General features: G+C 41.4%; 1 protein-coding gene across 2 annotated transcripts; it reads left to right on the forward strand.

The window, feature by feature from the left end:
- The first annotated feature begins 1,023 nt into the window (after positions 1-1,023).
- cdv3 (carnitine deficiency-associated gene expressed in ventricle 3) lies at positions 1,024-5,221 on the forward strand. 2 transcript variants are annotated; one of them, XM_071915051.2, is made up of 5 exons: positions 1,024-1,434; positions 2,128-2,204; positions 2,299-2,432; positions 3,015-3,177; positions 3,280-5,221. In XM_071915051.2, exons 1-5 carry the CDS (start codon positions 1,252-1,254, stop codon positions 3,404-3,406), a joined length of 684 nt encoding a protein of 227 aa, XP_071771152.1. In that variant the 5' UTR covers positions 1,024-1,251; the 3' UTR covers positions 3,407-5,221. The 2 variants fall into 2 exon arrangements, with proteins under 2 accessions (XP_071771152.1, XP_071771153.1); XM_071915052.2 differs by having other exon boundaries at positions 2,131-2,204.
- The last annotated feature ends 10,904 nt before the right edge of the window (positions 5,222-16,125 follow it).

The following is a 16,125-nucleotide window of genomic DNA, read 5'->3' on the forward strand; positions in this document are numbered from 1 at the left end:
TTTCATATCCACTGAGGCTGAGTTTCTGTAAGCTGTCAGAGAGAAGCTGTGAAGCTCTGGCCTCAGTTCTCAGCTCCCAGTCCTCTAGTCTGAGAGAGCTGGACCTGAGTAACAACGAACTGCAGGATTCAGGAGTGAAGCTGCTCTCTGCTGGACTGGGGAGTCCACACTGTAGACTGGAAACTCTCAAGTAAGATGCACTTCCATTTTTGTCTTTGTCTTGTATTTTTGACACATTTCTCCAAACTAAGGTCCGTGCTCTCAAAACAGCCTGTCTCAGGTCAGGATTCTTCAATCTGTCTATCTTCAATTGGACTATTTTGTAGCCCTTGTGAATTTTTGTCCATTAAGACATTTCACTATTTCCTTGCAGCATCAGTTGCTGAAACCTAAAATACCAGAAAGGATTCTGTCACAAACTGAGTGGAGAACTGTCAAACTGAACCAAATGAAGCCACAGAGTCAATCACTGGGTCAACCGTTTGCATTTGAGACAGTTGCATATTTTGCTAGAATTTGACTGCATTGTCACAACTATTTTTACAGTCGTATACTAAAAAATATTTAACGTAACTTGTTTTGTGTGTGTGTGTGTGTGTGTGTGTGTGTGCGTGCAGGCTGTCTGCTCACAGAGGAAGGCTGTGCTTCTCTGGCCTCAGCTCTGAGCTCCAACCCCTCCCATCTGAGAGAGCTGGACCTGAGCCTCAATCATCCAGGAGAAAGAAAGAAAGAATTCCAGCAAATACAATAGGGTTCCAGCACTATGTGTTTGGACCCCTAATAAATAATGGCAATTATTTAGTGGGCACTAAATATAAAATATAAAATAAAAAATATGTACAATACAACAGTTATATATATTTGTTTAAATAATAATATAATTTATTTAAGTTTAGTTGGCTGGGTGGCTTCTGAAATTTCACAGTGAAGTTGATTGGTTGTTCAGCACATCCATTCTACACTTTTCATTTCCGGGTCAGGATAGGAAGTACTTCCGGGTGATGGTACAGATTTGTCAAATAGCCCGTGCATCGCATGGTTGATAGCTAGCAACCCGGGCCAGGTAGCAAGTGTTACGTTGCAAACAGGGAAACAGGCGGGACAGTTTTTATCCGTCTTTGGAGAAGTTAAACTGCTAGGATACGAAGCGACACTCTATCTTCTAATCGTTTTAACAGCTGTCCGCACTCTAAATTCAGATTTGTCATTGCTAGGTTAGCTAACTAGCTACAGCGACGTTGCTCTTTGAAAATGGCGGATGTAACAGAGAAGAGCCTGGATGATTTCTTTGCCAAGAGGGATAAAAAGAAGAAGAAAGAAAAGGGAAAGACCAAGGAATCGGCCGCTGGACCCACGTCAGCTGCCATGAAAAAGAACAAGAAGGAAAAGGAAAAGTCTTCGAAAAATGAGAATCAGGATGCACAGATTGAGAAGGTAACGGTAGTCCGGTAACTTGCCTCAACGTATTTTCCAGAGACCGGCCTGCCTGGGCGGCCGGACTGAACTAAGTTAACTGTCGTCAAAATAGGCTAGCGTTAACATTAGCTCTTGCGACTTGTGCTTTTCTAAGTAACCCAATCTGCGGAAGCCACAGAGGCAGTTATGTTTCTTAACATAGGATGTGAAATAATCCGGTGGTGTAACTAAGGTCAGGGTGGTGTATCTACAAGCTACTGACGCTAGCCTTGTGCGTGTGTTTGCGTGGAAAAGCTGTCATTCTGCTTCAGTCGTGGTTTTCTGACCAGGCCGAGCCGCCATTGTCATCAGTTTCGATGGTTGACAGCGTTAGCGTACTACCGTGCCGGCATGTGGCGAATGGGGACAACATAACGGATGCCTGTGAATTGGACGACATTCCTAAACCATCTAATATAACGTTACACAACTTGAAACACTGGGGACAACGTTGCCATGCCATGTAGAAAATGCAACCATGCAGACATTCCTGGTCCGTGTCACCTTTTCTTGAGAAAAAAAGGACTGGCCTGCAGCTGTTTTCCAAGAAGAACCTCAATACTGAGTTTACCAATTAATCATTACCCATATCACTTTTCTGTGCAATGAGTTGTTTAAGAGAATTCATATAATTACAGTGTAATGGGCTAAGTGTGCTTTCTGTTTGTTCAGGAGGATGAGGAATGGAAAGAGTTTGAGCAGAAGGAAGTGGACTACAGCGGGCTTCGACTCCAAGCTTTACAGATAAGGTGAAGGCAGAAGAAGTTAAACCTGTGTACACGAGGAGCTGTCGGCTGCTCGAGGTGTGTTCATCTCTGCTTGACTGTTTCTGGTTGTTTGCAGTGACGAGAGGGAGGAAGAAGAGTACGAGAAGGAGGAGGTTGGTGAAGATGGAGAGATCATCCTGGTCAGTGGAGACAAAGTGTCTGGGCCCTGGAACAAGTCTGGCGCTGCTCCTGCCCCACCCCCACCTGTGGGTGAGTAAACTGGCTCTAATCCTCCTTGTTTGTTTTTTCAAGACTTTTCCAATTTATTAGTCTGCAGGGAAATCAGAAATTAATTAGGACTGGGGGCAAAAATGCCCTTGAAAATTCAGAAAATGGCTGTTAAATTAAAAATGAGTGGGCAAAATGCTCCTCATAATTAGGAGAAACCCTTTTCTCCATTGTACCTTGTTCACTACTGACTACTGTCCCCTGTGGGCCACCGTAGCTGATTAGTGGGAGCATGTGACAAGGCAATTATTCCAGTGCATTTTGGGTCACGAAAACTGAGTGTTTTTTGTATGCGTTTGTTTAATCAGAAAACAGCCGAGAACACAGCCTGAAGCAGTAGAAAATATCTGATTGTTACCGTTTGACGTGTTTCTTTGCCAATATGAGATGTAAATGTATTACTATGTATTATGTTAAATAAAATCGCCCCTCAAAAGGAACAAATGGCCCCAAAAATCAGATAAAAGGGGTTAAAAAATGCCCCCTGAAAAAAAATAACTTCTTATCCTGGTTGGCAGCATCATCATTTTTTGCTCCTCTAATTGGTTGGTTTGGTGACTACAGAGGAAGTGGAGGTGCCTGAGGCCAAGCCCAGCGGTGTATATCGCCCCCCAGGGGCCCGGCTGACCACCACCAAACGAGGCCCCGCCCAAGGCCCTCCTGAGATTTTCAGTGACACACAGTTCCCCTCTCTGCTGGCCACTGCCAAGCATGTGGAGACACGCAAGTAAGTGAAGCTTCAGTGACAACAGTTTGTTTTAAGGGGTACGCATTCCGAAAAGGGGGGTCATGTTTCAGAGTTAATCAAACGATATGTGTGTGTTTTTAGGGACAGAGAAATGGAGAAGACCTTCGAGGTGGTGAAGCACAAGAACCGTGGTAGAGAGGAGGGAGGCGGCGCTTCTATGCAGCATTTGCAGCTTGACAACCAGTACGCAATCTTGGGGGATAAGTAGAGCCGTTCCCCTCCGTCCCCCTGCCCCTCCAGCGCGGTCCTGCCCAGCCCCCTGAAGGAAGCTGAACCACAGCTGTGTGGACTGCAGTCCTGACAAAGCTCGTGCTGCCACCATCACCACACTGGTTATTTTTTTCTCTCTCACACACACGCACGCACACACACACACCCACACACACTGCATCGCAGACACATAGACACTCAGATTCATACATAGAAATACCACTACAACACATACAGTGACACTCCCATCATATAGATGAATGACATACATTATATACACAAGCACTTGGTTGGCAAAACTGAGGGACTGCATCTGAAGGGGCTGTTGCAACAGGGAATAATTGAAAAAAGAATTAGCAAAATACACCCATACGTACGACACTGCAGCAACAACAAATGACAACATAGTTGTCCTTTGTGGATTGTACTCAGAGCAGCAGTTGTGTGATGCAACTTCTCTCTGGACTTCAACTTGCTTCGATAAAGCCACAGAGGATCGAAGATGACTTTAGGCAAGATGATTTTACGAACTTCTGTTAAAATATATATTTTTTGCAAGATCGTTATAACCCAATCGCACATGGTATTTTGGGGTGTGTTTGAGTTGCGGATTGGGTTACGGGAGGGGGAGACTACCTCAGCAGCATAGCTGTGGTGACCATGTGGACTGAGCTTTTCGCTGTGGTGGTGAATGGGGCAAACACCAACCCCCCCACATACAAGCTGGCCATCAGGCTCTTTCATTTAGAAACTTCAAGCTTTGTTTTTTTCCTTAATGATGATGACACTCTGCAAAGATCTGTGGACAAGGAGTAAAAGGTTGTGGTCCTCATTTAGAATTACTATTTAAAGTGGCCTTACTGTTAAAGAGAGAAACTGCTTTGTCATCTGGAGAGAACCTTGCTTGTCGTCTCATGGGCTGTTGCCTGCCTCTGGATCTCACCACTTTGTGAAGAAAAAAAAAAACTTCTGTTCAAGAATGTAGTGCTGTTGTAGTTTGCCTGATAATTACAACTACTAACTGTCCTTCATATCCACTGTTTGATTTTGCTACCCTCATTTTATTTTGGTTTCTTAGACATCGGCAAAAGCATAATTAAAGCTCATTTCTAATCTGAAATCATTCCTTTGGTAACTGACTTTATCAAATATTATTCAGTTAAATTCAGCCAACATTTCGACGATGTATTTGCTCTTATGTGTGTCCACTGTGAAGAAACAAGTGGTTTAATGTGGTTTGACACCAGATGGTCACAGATGTTACAATGTCAAGAAATGCACAATCTGCAGTACGCCACATAAAGACTGGTGTTTGTTACACCACTTTAAATTCATATTTGTTGAGCTTTTTCCCAGATGCATTGCATTAGTTTTAACTAAGACACACAATTTTATGTAAAGTGGAACTTTTCAGCCCCAGTGTTAACGATTTATTTTTCATCAAGGCTTTTCCTCGTAGGCAAACATATTGTCCCTTATTGCAACTTTTTTAGAACAGGTAGTAATAATTTCAGTTCGTGAGAGTTAAAGCATCTACTCTTCTGTAATTACATATTGCCATCGAACCAACAGACCACTATCGACTCACAAGACAATGGTTTGGTTTACCCAGTTATAATCAAATGGGTTTTTACAACCATAGTTGTGTTTAGATAGGGGAAGAAGAACTGGATTTATGTTTCATGTTTCTGTCCTCGCCATAAAAGATGTCAGGGAACGCTGACCCTGCCAGAACACTGTGGGTGGAAGTAGTTAACATGTCTAATGAAAAGAGAACAGCCTAACACAAAGAAAATAAAGTGATCCTTGTGAATGATGTCTCGTCTGAATTTTTGTCGAAAGTGACAAGATATTTTTAAGTGTCCGTTTCCAAAACACCATATAGCTATTTTTTAGAAAGAAAGCATTATACACACTTCATCATTCAATATCTCCAAAATGAAGAGTACCCAGTCTGTAGAAGAGTTATCCTTTTGTCAAGCAAAAAAAAAACTTTTTTACTTTACTTTTTTTCAAATGGAGGATAAATCATTTTGGAGCAACATTTAAATTGGCCATTACATGTGATAAATATTGTAATTGTCATGTTTGATACATTCAAAGTAATCTTCCTTATTTTTTGGGGGAAAATATAACAAAGGAGTGTCTCTCAGCAATTGGCCTCAAACCAAACAAACACATAAATGAGCAATTAAATGATGATTTTCTCACTCAATACATAAAATAATACATTTATTTATTTGAAGGAGACAGATTTACATCAGGATGATTCATCTTATGTTTGGCTTTCATCCTGATGACACTTCTCTTGGTCCATTAGGAGTTGTCTGCATTATTAACAGTGGAGTTCAGCTGCTCTGTTGTGTTTGTTCTCTGTGTCTCGTTTAGCATCACTGGAAAAGACAAGATGAACAACATTGAGGGCATAAAGATACACAGCAAAATAAAAAATATTCATTAATAATTGCCACACCCTCTCTCACTCTGTCTCTTAAACACACACACACACTCACACACACACACATATTGCTGAGATTATTAGTAACACCAATCAGTTTTCTAGGTTATTATCCAGAGTAAAGGTTGTTGAACTTTCAAAATCGATGGGAGTGAACAACCATCCATTAAATTGCGGAGTGTGCTGAACAATTTCTTACCCGGTGCTTCCATTGGTTCAAACCCTCCCACATTGTCAAGAGTTTCTCTATGCCACTGAGAGAAAAATAAATCAAGAATTTATTACATTGATGACTGGGTATTAATGAGAATTTGAAGAGTTTGCGTCCTAAAATCAATATATGCCTTTTGGGGAAATAAAAACATCTGAAGTTCATTCTTCAGTGCGTCTGAAATAGCTACACAAGATCCTGTCTATAAAATTGTTATAATTTTGTCTCCAATGACTAATTACCTAATAGCCTTTAAAAAGTAGCATAACTTCACTCTCAAAAAGTTCAGGGACAACACATGAGTGTGTTACTTTCCAACACACCATAACAACACACACTGACACAACATGCTGATAGTAACGCGTTGAAGAGTTAAATGTGTGTTGTCCTAAATTGTATTGAAAAAGGTATTTTTTAAGAGTGCTGTTTTAGTTATGTGCTATCAATCATAGGTAGGTGTCATATGTTGTATTCTGATATTTTTTTGTAATTATTTGTTATTATCTTCAATATCATGAATATACCTTCAATATTTGCTCTAGTCCTATATATATATCCTATTCTCTACTGCTGCAATGGCCCAATTTGCCCACAGGGATCATTTCAAGTTTCCTCTGAACTAATCAAACTGTCCAAAGGAGGTTAACCATTAACCAGAACATTTGACTCCTGCCATGGTTTGGCATCCAAACATCCAACTCTTAGTTGTTGGTAAATATAACATTATAGTAACATGCTTCCAGAAAGTCCACCTACATCGTCTGTGATTTGTGGTTGCACCTTGTTTCCCTCTGCCATCTGAAAGTAAAAGGCATAATACTCAGTAAGTAAGATTAATTTAAAAAATGATTTAACCTTAAATATTAAAATATTAAACCCAGAGAACTCCTGCTGATCAAAGGACATAATAGTGTATCATTGCCCAGTTCCCTTTTGGGCATTTGTTTACCCTGTTCCTAAAAGGACATTGACACACTGCTTATCAAATAAAGCAGCAAAATGATCAATACATGAACTTGTTTCATAGAAACTGGAGCAGTATGATACATGCTGTAGGTCTTGCCTCTGGCTTGTTTATCCACCACTGGATAGAATTCAATAAAATGTGCTTCTAGTCCTTGGTTAAAGTCAGAGTTTATTGTACAAAACTGGAAATCAAAAGTCTGGTTCTTCTTATGTTTAACACTTATCAGAGCTGTTAGTCTTAACATGAGTCTTATTGAATATGTACCATCAGATACATGTTGTATTGGACTGATAATTTTTGCAATTATTTGTTGAATTATCCTCAATATTATGAATATACCTTCAATATTTGCTCTAGTCCTATATACAGTATATATCCTATTCTCTACTGCTGCAATGGCCCAATTTGCCCACAGAGGAATCATTTCAAGTTTCATCTGAACTAATCAAACTGTCCATAGGAGGTGAGACCATTAACCAGAACATTTGACTCCTGCCATGGTTTGGCATCCAAACATCCAACTCTTAGTCGTTGGTAAATATAACATTATAGTAACGTGCTTCCAGAAAGTCCACCTACATCGTCTGTGGTTGGTGACCCAGTCCCATTTTCAAGTGGCGACGTGACTCCCGGTGGCCACTGAAAGTAAAAGACGCTCAATAAGATTAATTAAAAAAAAATGATTTAACCTTAAATATCAAAGTATTAAACCCAGAGAACTCCTGCTGATCAAATAAAGCAGCAAAATGATCAATACATGAACTTGTTTCATAGAAACTGGAGCAGTATGATACATGCTGTAGGCCTTGTCTCTGGCTTGTTCATCCATCATTGGATAGAATTCAATAAAATGTGCTTCTAGTCCTTGGTTCAAGTCAGAGTTGATTGTACAAAAATCAAAAGTCTGGTTCTTCTTATGTTTAACACTAATCTGAGCTGTTAGCCTTAACATGTGTCCTATTGAATATGTACCATATAGCAATACATAAGTCTGACTTCTCAGGAATAACATTTGAAAACCACCAAACAATAACAATAGTTGAGATGTTATTATCCTTTTTAGTAGGCTATCATAAATTTGGGTGAAATCTTACCATAACCTCGGGCGCTGCTAGAGTAAGGCCCAACAAACACAGCAGTATGATCCCTCTCATCTTCAACACAAATCACCATCCTATCCGCACACACACCTGCTTTATACTGTCACATGTGGGTGGAGTCTGTTAGATTTTGGACTGTGTTTTTCTGCATCACTTCTTCTAGTCTGATAACGAAGTTCAACTGACTCTGGGCGCGCGCTCTACAGCCTCGCTCCCGCTCGTTGCCATGACGCTGAATGTAAACATGAAGGTGAACGGGAGAGATGGATGGCACATCCCGCTTAAAGACTGATACATGAAGTTGTAATGTCGCTTTTTTATTCCCAAACCTTACAACAATAGTTCAAGTCATATTTTCGAACAATTTCACAGCGGTTGTGAAGTGGTTGGCTTTGTTTTGCCGTGTTTTTGTCGTGTTTCAAACTGGGGAGATATGAAGGCTCACAGCAGCGAAGTAGGCGTGTTTGTCCGGATCAGGCCAACGGCAAACTTCGCTCAACGTCTTATTGAATGTCTTTGTTATGAAGCCAATGTGTAAGTGCTATTACATGCCTTGACCTATAGGGGGACTCAAGTACTAATAGATAACCATGCCTTTAGTTTAGACAGTCAGATAGAGCTTGGTTCGAAGCCAGTAGGCCACGATGACAATGTCCCTCATGTTATGTTGCTAATAAAGTTGGCATAACGGAAGATTGTGTCTGTGGCATATATTAGCGAATATGCGAAGATACTACATATGGCGACGAGGACAAATCGGAAGAATGTTCGGGAGACTGTTGCTTGAGTTTTAAGTGTAATTAGTTAGCTTAACGAGTGAAGTATAGCTAGCTAGGCTAAAGCTGACGTTGAACGTGTGATATCGACGTTGTGCTGCAAGCTAGGAGAAGCTGGGCGCTCTCTTTATCGAGAAATAAAAAAGAAATAAGGACACATGGCTGCTACGGTTGGATCGGTGGCACCTTTTGATAACAAGTCGCAGACCTGGGAAGAGTACTGCGAGGTCTTGCATCATTTTTTTGCGGCCAACGACATTGGTGATGATGGAAAGAAAAGAGCCGTGCTACTGAGCTGTATGGGCGCGCAAACCTACACACTGATTAGGAACCTGCTGAGTCCGGAGCGACCTGGAGACCGTTCGTATGATGAACTGGTGAGATTGCTAAAGAACCATTTCGACCCGAGACCGAGTGAGATAGTTCAGCGATGGAAGTTCAATACTAGGAATAGAAGATCCGACGAAAGTGTAATTGAATATGTGGCAGAGCTGAGGAAGCTTGCACAGGATTGCAATTTAGGGGATACACTGACGGTGATGTTGCGAGACAGATTAGTCTGCGGGATAAATGACGACCTCATACAGCGGAGGCTGCTGGCAGAGGATGGATTGACATTTGAAACTGCTCTTCCCTTATGCGTATCCACTGTAACATATTTTCTTGATTCCTCATCAAGCACAATCTGTTGATAGGCATGGCTCATATCTAATTTACTGTACCTCTCTATTCCAGCTAAGGATGCTAGGATATTAAAGACTTGAACAGCGTGAGGGAAAATGCTAAATGGAACCGAGCAGCGGGTTCGGTGTGCAAAATGACTGATACACGCGCAAAGGGGCAGTTCGGCAATGGAAAATGCTACAGATGTGGTGGAACGAACCACCTGGCCAAAGAATGCAGATTTGCAGGAGAGAAGTGTCACAATTGTGGTAAGGTGGGGCACATCAAAAGAGCCTGTAGAACAAAACCTGCTGACATGGGGAAAATGAAAGGTAATAAAAAGACAAAAGGGGGGAGTGAAAAACATGACAAGAGAGCAAATTTCATGCAAGATGACGGGGATGACAGTAGTAGTAATGAAGTTTTGACTATTTACAGAATGAATAGTAGTGAAATGACTGTGTATAATATGCATGAAGAGATAATCATTCCCAGAGAAGAGCCTATCAGGAAAGAACTTAAAGTAAATGGAAGAAGTGTAACCTACAAGGTAGACACCGGTTGTGGACTGACCATAATGTCTAGGAGAGCTTTCCACAATTTATGGAAGGATGTAAAGAAGCCTAGACTAGTGAAGTGTAAGATAAACCTAAGGACATATGGTGGTCATAGGGTAAAAGTACTAGGTGCATCAAAACTTACAGTGGAGCACCAAGATATTTCTAAGGTGTTACCAGTAGTGGTAGTCAAAGGCTCAGGACCAAGTTTAGTTGGGCGTGGTTGGATTAAAGCTCTAAAAATAGACTGGCAAGCAGTACACAAGTTAGAGGACAGAGAGGATACACTACAGGACGTGCTCTCAAGACATGAAACAGTGTTCAAGGATGAGCTCGGGATGTTGAAAGGATTCACTGCTAAGATGCATGTTGCCAGTGATGCCACTCCATGCTTTTATAAGCCAAGATCAGTACCTTTTGCGATGAAAAAAAAGTAGAGCGCGAGTTAGAGAGACTTGAAAATGAAAAAATCATAGAACCGATGAAATTCTCAGAATGGGCTGCACCCATTGTTCCAGTCTTAAAACCAGACAGTGAAGCGAGAATCTGTGGAGACTACAAACTGACGGTAAACAAAGTGTCAGACACTTGAGCAGTACCCCATTCCAAAAATTGAAGATATGATAGCATCCTTAGCTGGAGGAGAGAAGTACAGTAAATTAGATATGAGCCATGCCTATCAACAGATTGTGCTTGATGAGGAATCAAGAAAATATGTTACAGTGAATACACATAAGGGACTATTCACATACACAAGGTTACCTTTCGGTGTGAGTTCCAGTCCAGCCATTTTCCAGCGCACTATGGAGGGTGTGCTGCAGGGAATTGAAAAGGTGGCTGTGTATCTACACGATATACTCCTGACAGGAAAGGATGATGAGGACCACATCCACACACTGGAGCTAGTCTTACAGCGACTAGAGGATGCAGGGCTATGCTTAAAACGGAGCAAATGCCAATTCATGGAGAAGGAAGTGACATTCCTAGGACATCGAGTGGATGCCACGGGACTTCATCCACTACCAGCAAAGGTGAAAGCAGTGCAGGAAGCTCCAGCACCTACTTAGGTGACCGAGCTTAAAGCACATCTGGGACTGTTGAATTATTACAACAAGTTCCTGCCAAACCTATCAACTTTATTGGCACTGCTACACAAACTGCTTAGGAAGGATGAACCATGGGCTTGGGGGCCAGAGCAGGAGAAGGCTTTCAATAAGTCCAAAGAACTGTTACAGTCAAGCAGTGTGTTAGTTCATTATGATGAAAACAAGGAACTGATACTTGCCTGCGATGCTTCGCCATATGGGGTTGGAGCTGTTTTAGCCCACCGCATGCCAGGTGGAGAGGAAAAACCAATAGGGTTTGTGTCTCGAACGCTTACCGCTGCAGAAAAGAACTATTTCCAATTGGATAAAGAAGGTTTAGCTATTATTTTTGGAGTTAAGCATTTTCATAAGTATCTATATGGGAGAAAGTTTGTAATTTGTACAGATCATAAGCCATTGATAAGTTTACTGCATGAGATGAAAGCAGTTCTACAGATGGTGTCACAGAGAATAATGAGATGGGCTGTGCTGTTGAGGGCATATGAGTATGTCATCACTTACAGAGCAGGTAAAGACAATGGCAACGCTGATGCTCTTAGCCGCCTCCCACTCCCAGAGTGTCCTGCTGGGTCATCGCCAGAGGATCAAGTGCTGATGATGGACCAGAGCCACGGTCCGCCGATGATACAAGCTACAAAGATGGACAACAAAGGACCCCATATTCTCAAGGGTACGTGAGTATATCCTGAGAGGATGGCCAGATAATCATGACACAGACTTTACTCCTTATCGACAGAGACAATGTGAGCTGAGTGTGCAAGATGGCTGTGTGTTGTGGGGAGCCCGTGTTGTAATACCGGAGAGAGGACGAGCTCCTATGCTGGAAGAACTACACCAGTCTCACCCAGGGATGAGCCGCATGAAAGGTCTGGCAAGAGGTTTACATGTGGTGGCCTCACATGGATGCTGATATAGAGAGCAAAGTAAAGTCATGCACCACATGTCAGGAACACAGGAAGGCACCTGCGAGTGCACCACTTCATCCATGGGAGTGGCCAGAGAAGCCATGGAGAAGACTCCACATAGACTATGCAGGTCCCTTCATGGGTAAAATGTTCCTGGTAATTGTGGACGTACATTCAAAGTGGTTGGATGTGTTTCCGGTGAACTCCTCTACCTCTACAGTGACAGTAAATTGTTTGAGGAACAGTTTCAGCAGACATGGTATCCCAGAGATGATAGTGTCAGACACTGCTCAGTGTTTTGTCAGCGATCACATGAAAGAGTTTATGTCTAGAAATGGGATCACACACGTCACATCAGCACCGTACCACCCCTCAGCTAACGGTCTAGCTGAAAGGGCGGTACAGACCTTTAAAGAGCTCATGAAGAAAAGTACAGGTGATACAGTAGAGACAAAGTTGGATAGGGCTTTGTTTAGTTATCGCATCACTCCACAGTCGACCACTGGATTGTCACCAGCTGAGATGATGATGGGTAGGAGGCTGAGGTGTACACTTGACCTGATTCACCCAGACTTGAAACAAAAGGTGGAGTCAAAACAAACAAGTCAGAAAAACTACCATGACAGACATGCCATACCTCGCAACTTTGTGATAGGTGACTCTGTCTACACTAAGAACTTTGGATGTGGACCTAAATGGATACCAGGACCAGTACAGGAGCTTACAGGACCAGTTTCCTATACTGTGTTGCTGGGGAATGGAAGAGTAGTCAGGCGACATGTTGATCAACTGTTCAGCAGGCAGGACAAGGATCTTCTGACGCCAACTCCCAATACTACAGAGGAGGAGGACAACCTGGAACCCTGTCCACCCACTAATGGAGTACCGGAGGACACAAGTACTCACCAAACAGAGGACAGTGCAACGCCGGTTTTGACCCCTGAAGATACAGTACCAGGTGGTTCACCAACCAAGGAGTTGCGCCGATCGTGAAGGACCAGAAGACCCCCACGCCATTTGAAGGACTTCTCAACATAAAGGAGATACCTTCATGGGCAAGAATGCGCCCTTATCTCCTTAGGTAGTGTGGTAGTCCACCCACACTTACCACACACGGAAAAACACACAGAACTGTGGGAGATGAGTGTTTTTGATATATGTTTAAAAAAAATAAAAAATAAGTAACAGAAAGAAGTCAAATGTTATGGGAAAATAATATTATTGTAATTTGTTTTTGCATTATTTTGGTAAAGGTTACATAAAGGAAGCTAGGTAAATCAAGCTGAATAGAAGTTTAAATGTTCCTTTTTTAAACTAAATGTGAAAGTAGGAATTACTGTTTTGGAAAGAAAGTACTGGTATGTTTTTGTTGCTGATTGACTTGTAAACTACAGAGCAGTTAAAAGTTAAGAAGGGAGGGATGTTATGAAGCCAATGTATAAGTGCTATTACATGCCTTGACCTATAGGGGGACTCAAGTACTAATAGATAACCATGCCTTCAGGGATCGGCAACCTGCAGCTCTTTAGCCCCTCTCCAGTGGCTCCCTGTGGCTTTGACAAAAAAATATATGGAAATGAATAACGGTTATTTTTTAACATTTTAATTTTCATTTATCATTGTTGTAGGCCTAAAGTGATTCTTCCATTCTCCAATTGTAAAAATGTGTAGCCTATACACCGAATAAAAAAAAATGTTTTAACATTTCAGTCAACTAAAATGTGCGTCATAGCCTACGTCTACGGCCCTAATCTCTAAATTTTGCTGAACCTCAATAGCGGTGGCTAGTCTTGAGTTTCTCTAGCTAGGCTAGCTATGGATTCCAAATCCAAAGAAAGAAAAGTCTCGGAGGAAAATAGAGAATTTAATAGTGCGTGGACAGATTCATTTGCTTTCACCGCCCATGCTGCTGGCTTACCGGTATGCTTGATCTGCGGCGAGAAATCAGCAAACAACAAAAAAATAATATTGAAAGACATTTCCAGAACAAGCACACTGCATTTGCTGAAAAGTATCTGGCTGGGGATGAGAGAAAGAGAGCGATTTTGGAACTGCTGCGGAAAGCAGAGCAGAGCAAATGTACTTTTAAGAATTGGATCAAATCTCCAAACTACACTACTGCTGCTAGTTTTGTGGCAGCTCAGAAGATAGTAAGGCGTGGAAAGCCGTTCACGGACGGTGAATACATGAAAGAATCGTTCATTAAAATATCAGAGTATCTATTCTCAGAGTTCAAAAACAAAACTGAGATAGTTCAGAAAATTAAAGATATGCCCCTCTCCGCAAAGACCGTCAAAGACAGGGCCATAAAAATGGCAACAAACATCACCAGTCAGCACATCGAGGACATCAATTCAGCTCCAGCATACTCAATTACCTGCGATGAGTCAAGCGATGTGAACGATATTGAGCAGACAGCGCTATGCAGGTATGTGAACTCTGATGGGCCGCAGGAAGAAATCATTGAGTTGATACCGCTGAAAGGCCAAACACAGGGAGAGGACATTTGTGAGGCTGTTGTGAACTGTTTAAAAGCCAAAGAAATAAACACTAGCCAAAAACATATTAATGAATGCTCATTTAGACCTATTAGTAATGTTGATAGGCTAATTTAGACTTAATAGGCTGTGTTACCTTCATTATAAGGCTCAAATATGTTTTGCGGCTCCAGACAGATTTTTATTTATTTTTTTGGCCAAAAATGGCTCTTTTGATAGTAAAGGTTGCCGACCCCTGCTTTAGTCAGTCAGATAGAGCTTGGTTCGAAGCCAGTAGGCCATGATGACAATGTCCCTCATGTTACATTGCTAATGAAGTTGGCATAACGGAAGATTGTGTCTGTGGCATATATTAGTGAATATGTGAAGATACTACAGTCCTCCAGATGGACAAGTAGGTGTTAAATGGACTTTGGAAGCCACTTGACAACATATTACTAAGTGAAGTAGCGTAACATTAGTGGGGAATAAAACAGTGGGAACTTTAAACTGTGGCCTCCAGTAGGCAATAACAGTTAACTTATCACTATATCTTCAAAAAAGTAAAATTACTTGCAGCACATTACTTACATATATAGCTTAGCTACATCACTTCGATACTATTAATTATGATGTATAGGGCTATCCTCTAGATGCTGGCTGGGTATCAAAAGCTCTCAGAAAACCCTTCCTTAATGATGATGACACTCTGCAAAGATAAAGGAGTAAAAGGTTGTGGTCCTCATTTAGAATTACTATTTAAAATGGCCTTACTGTTAAAGAGAGAAACTGCTTTGTCATCTGGAGAGAACCTTGCTTGTCGTCTCATGGGCTGTTGCCTGCCTCTGGATCTCACCACTTTGTGAAGAAAAAGAAAAAACTTCTGTTCAAGAATGTAGTGCTGTTGTAGTTTGCCTGATAATTACAACTACTAACTGTCCTTCATATCCACTGTTTGATTTTGCTACCCTCATTTTATTTTGGTTTCTTAGACATCGGCAAAAGCATAATTAAAGTTCATTTCTAATCCCCCCCAGTGTTAACAATTTATTTTTCATCAAGGCTTTTCCTCGTAGGCAAACATTGTCTCAGCCCATATTGCAACTTTTTTAGAACAGGTAGTAATAATTTCAGTTCGTGAGAGTTAAAGCATCTACTCTTCTGTAATTACATATTGCCATCGAACCAACAGACCACTATCGACTTACAAGACAATGGTTTGGTTTACCCAGTTATAATCAAATAGGTTTTTACAACCATAGTTGTGTTTTGATAGGGGAAGAACTGGATTTATGTTTCATGTTTCTGTCCTCGCCATAAAAGATGTCAGGGAACGCTGACCCTGCCAGAACACTGTGGGTGGAAGTAGTTAACATGTCTAATGAAAAGAGAACAGCCTAACACAAAGAAAATAAAGTGATCCTTGTGAATGATGTCTCGTCTGAATTTTTGTCGAAAGTGACAAGATTTTTTTAAGTGTCTATTTCCAAAACACCA

The sequence above is a fragment of the Centroberyx gerrardi genome, chromosome 22 (assembly GCF_048128805.1).
Source record: "Centroberyx gerrardi isolate f3 chromosome 22, fCenGer3.hap1.cur.20231027, whole genome shotgun sequence".
Taxonomy (NCBI): domain Eukaryota; kingdom Metazoa; phylum Chordata; class Actinopteri; order Beryciformes; family Berycidae; genus Centroberyx; species Centroberyx gerrardi.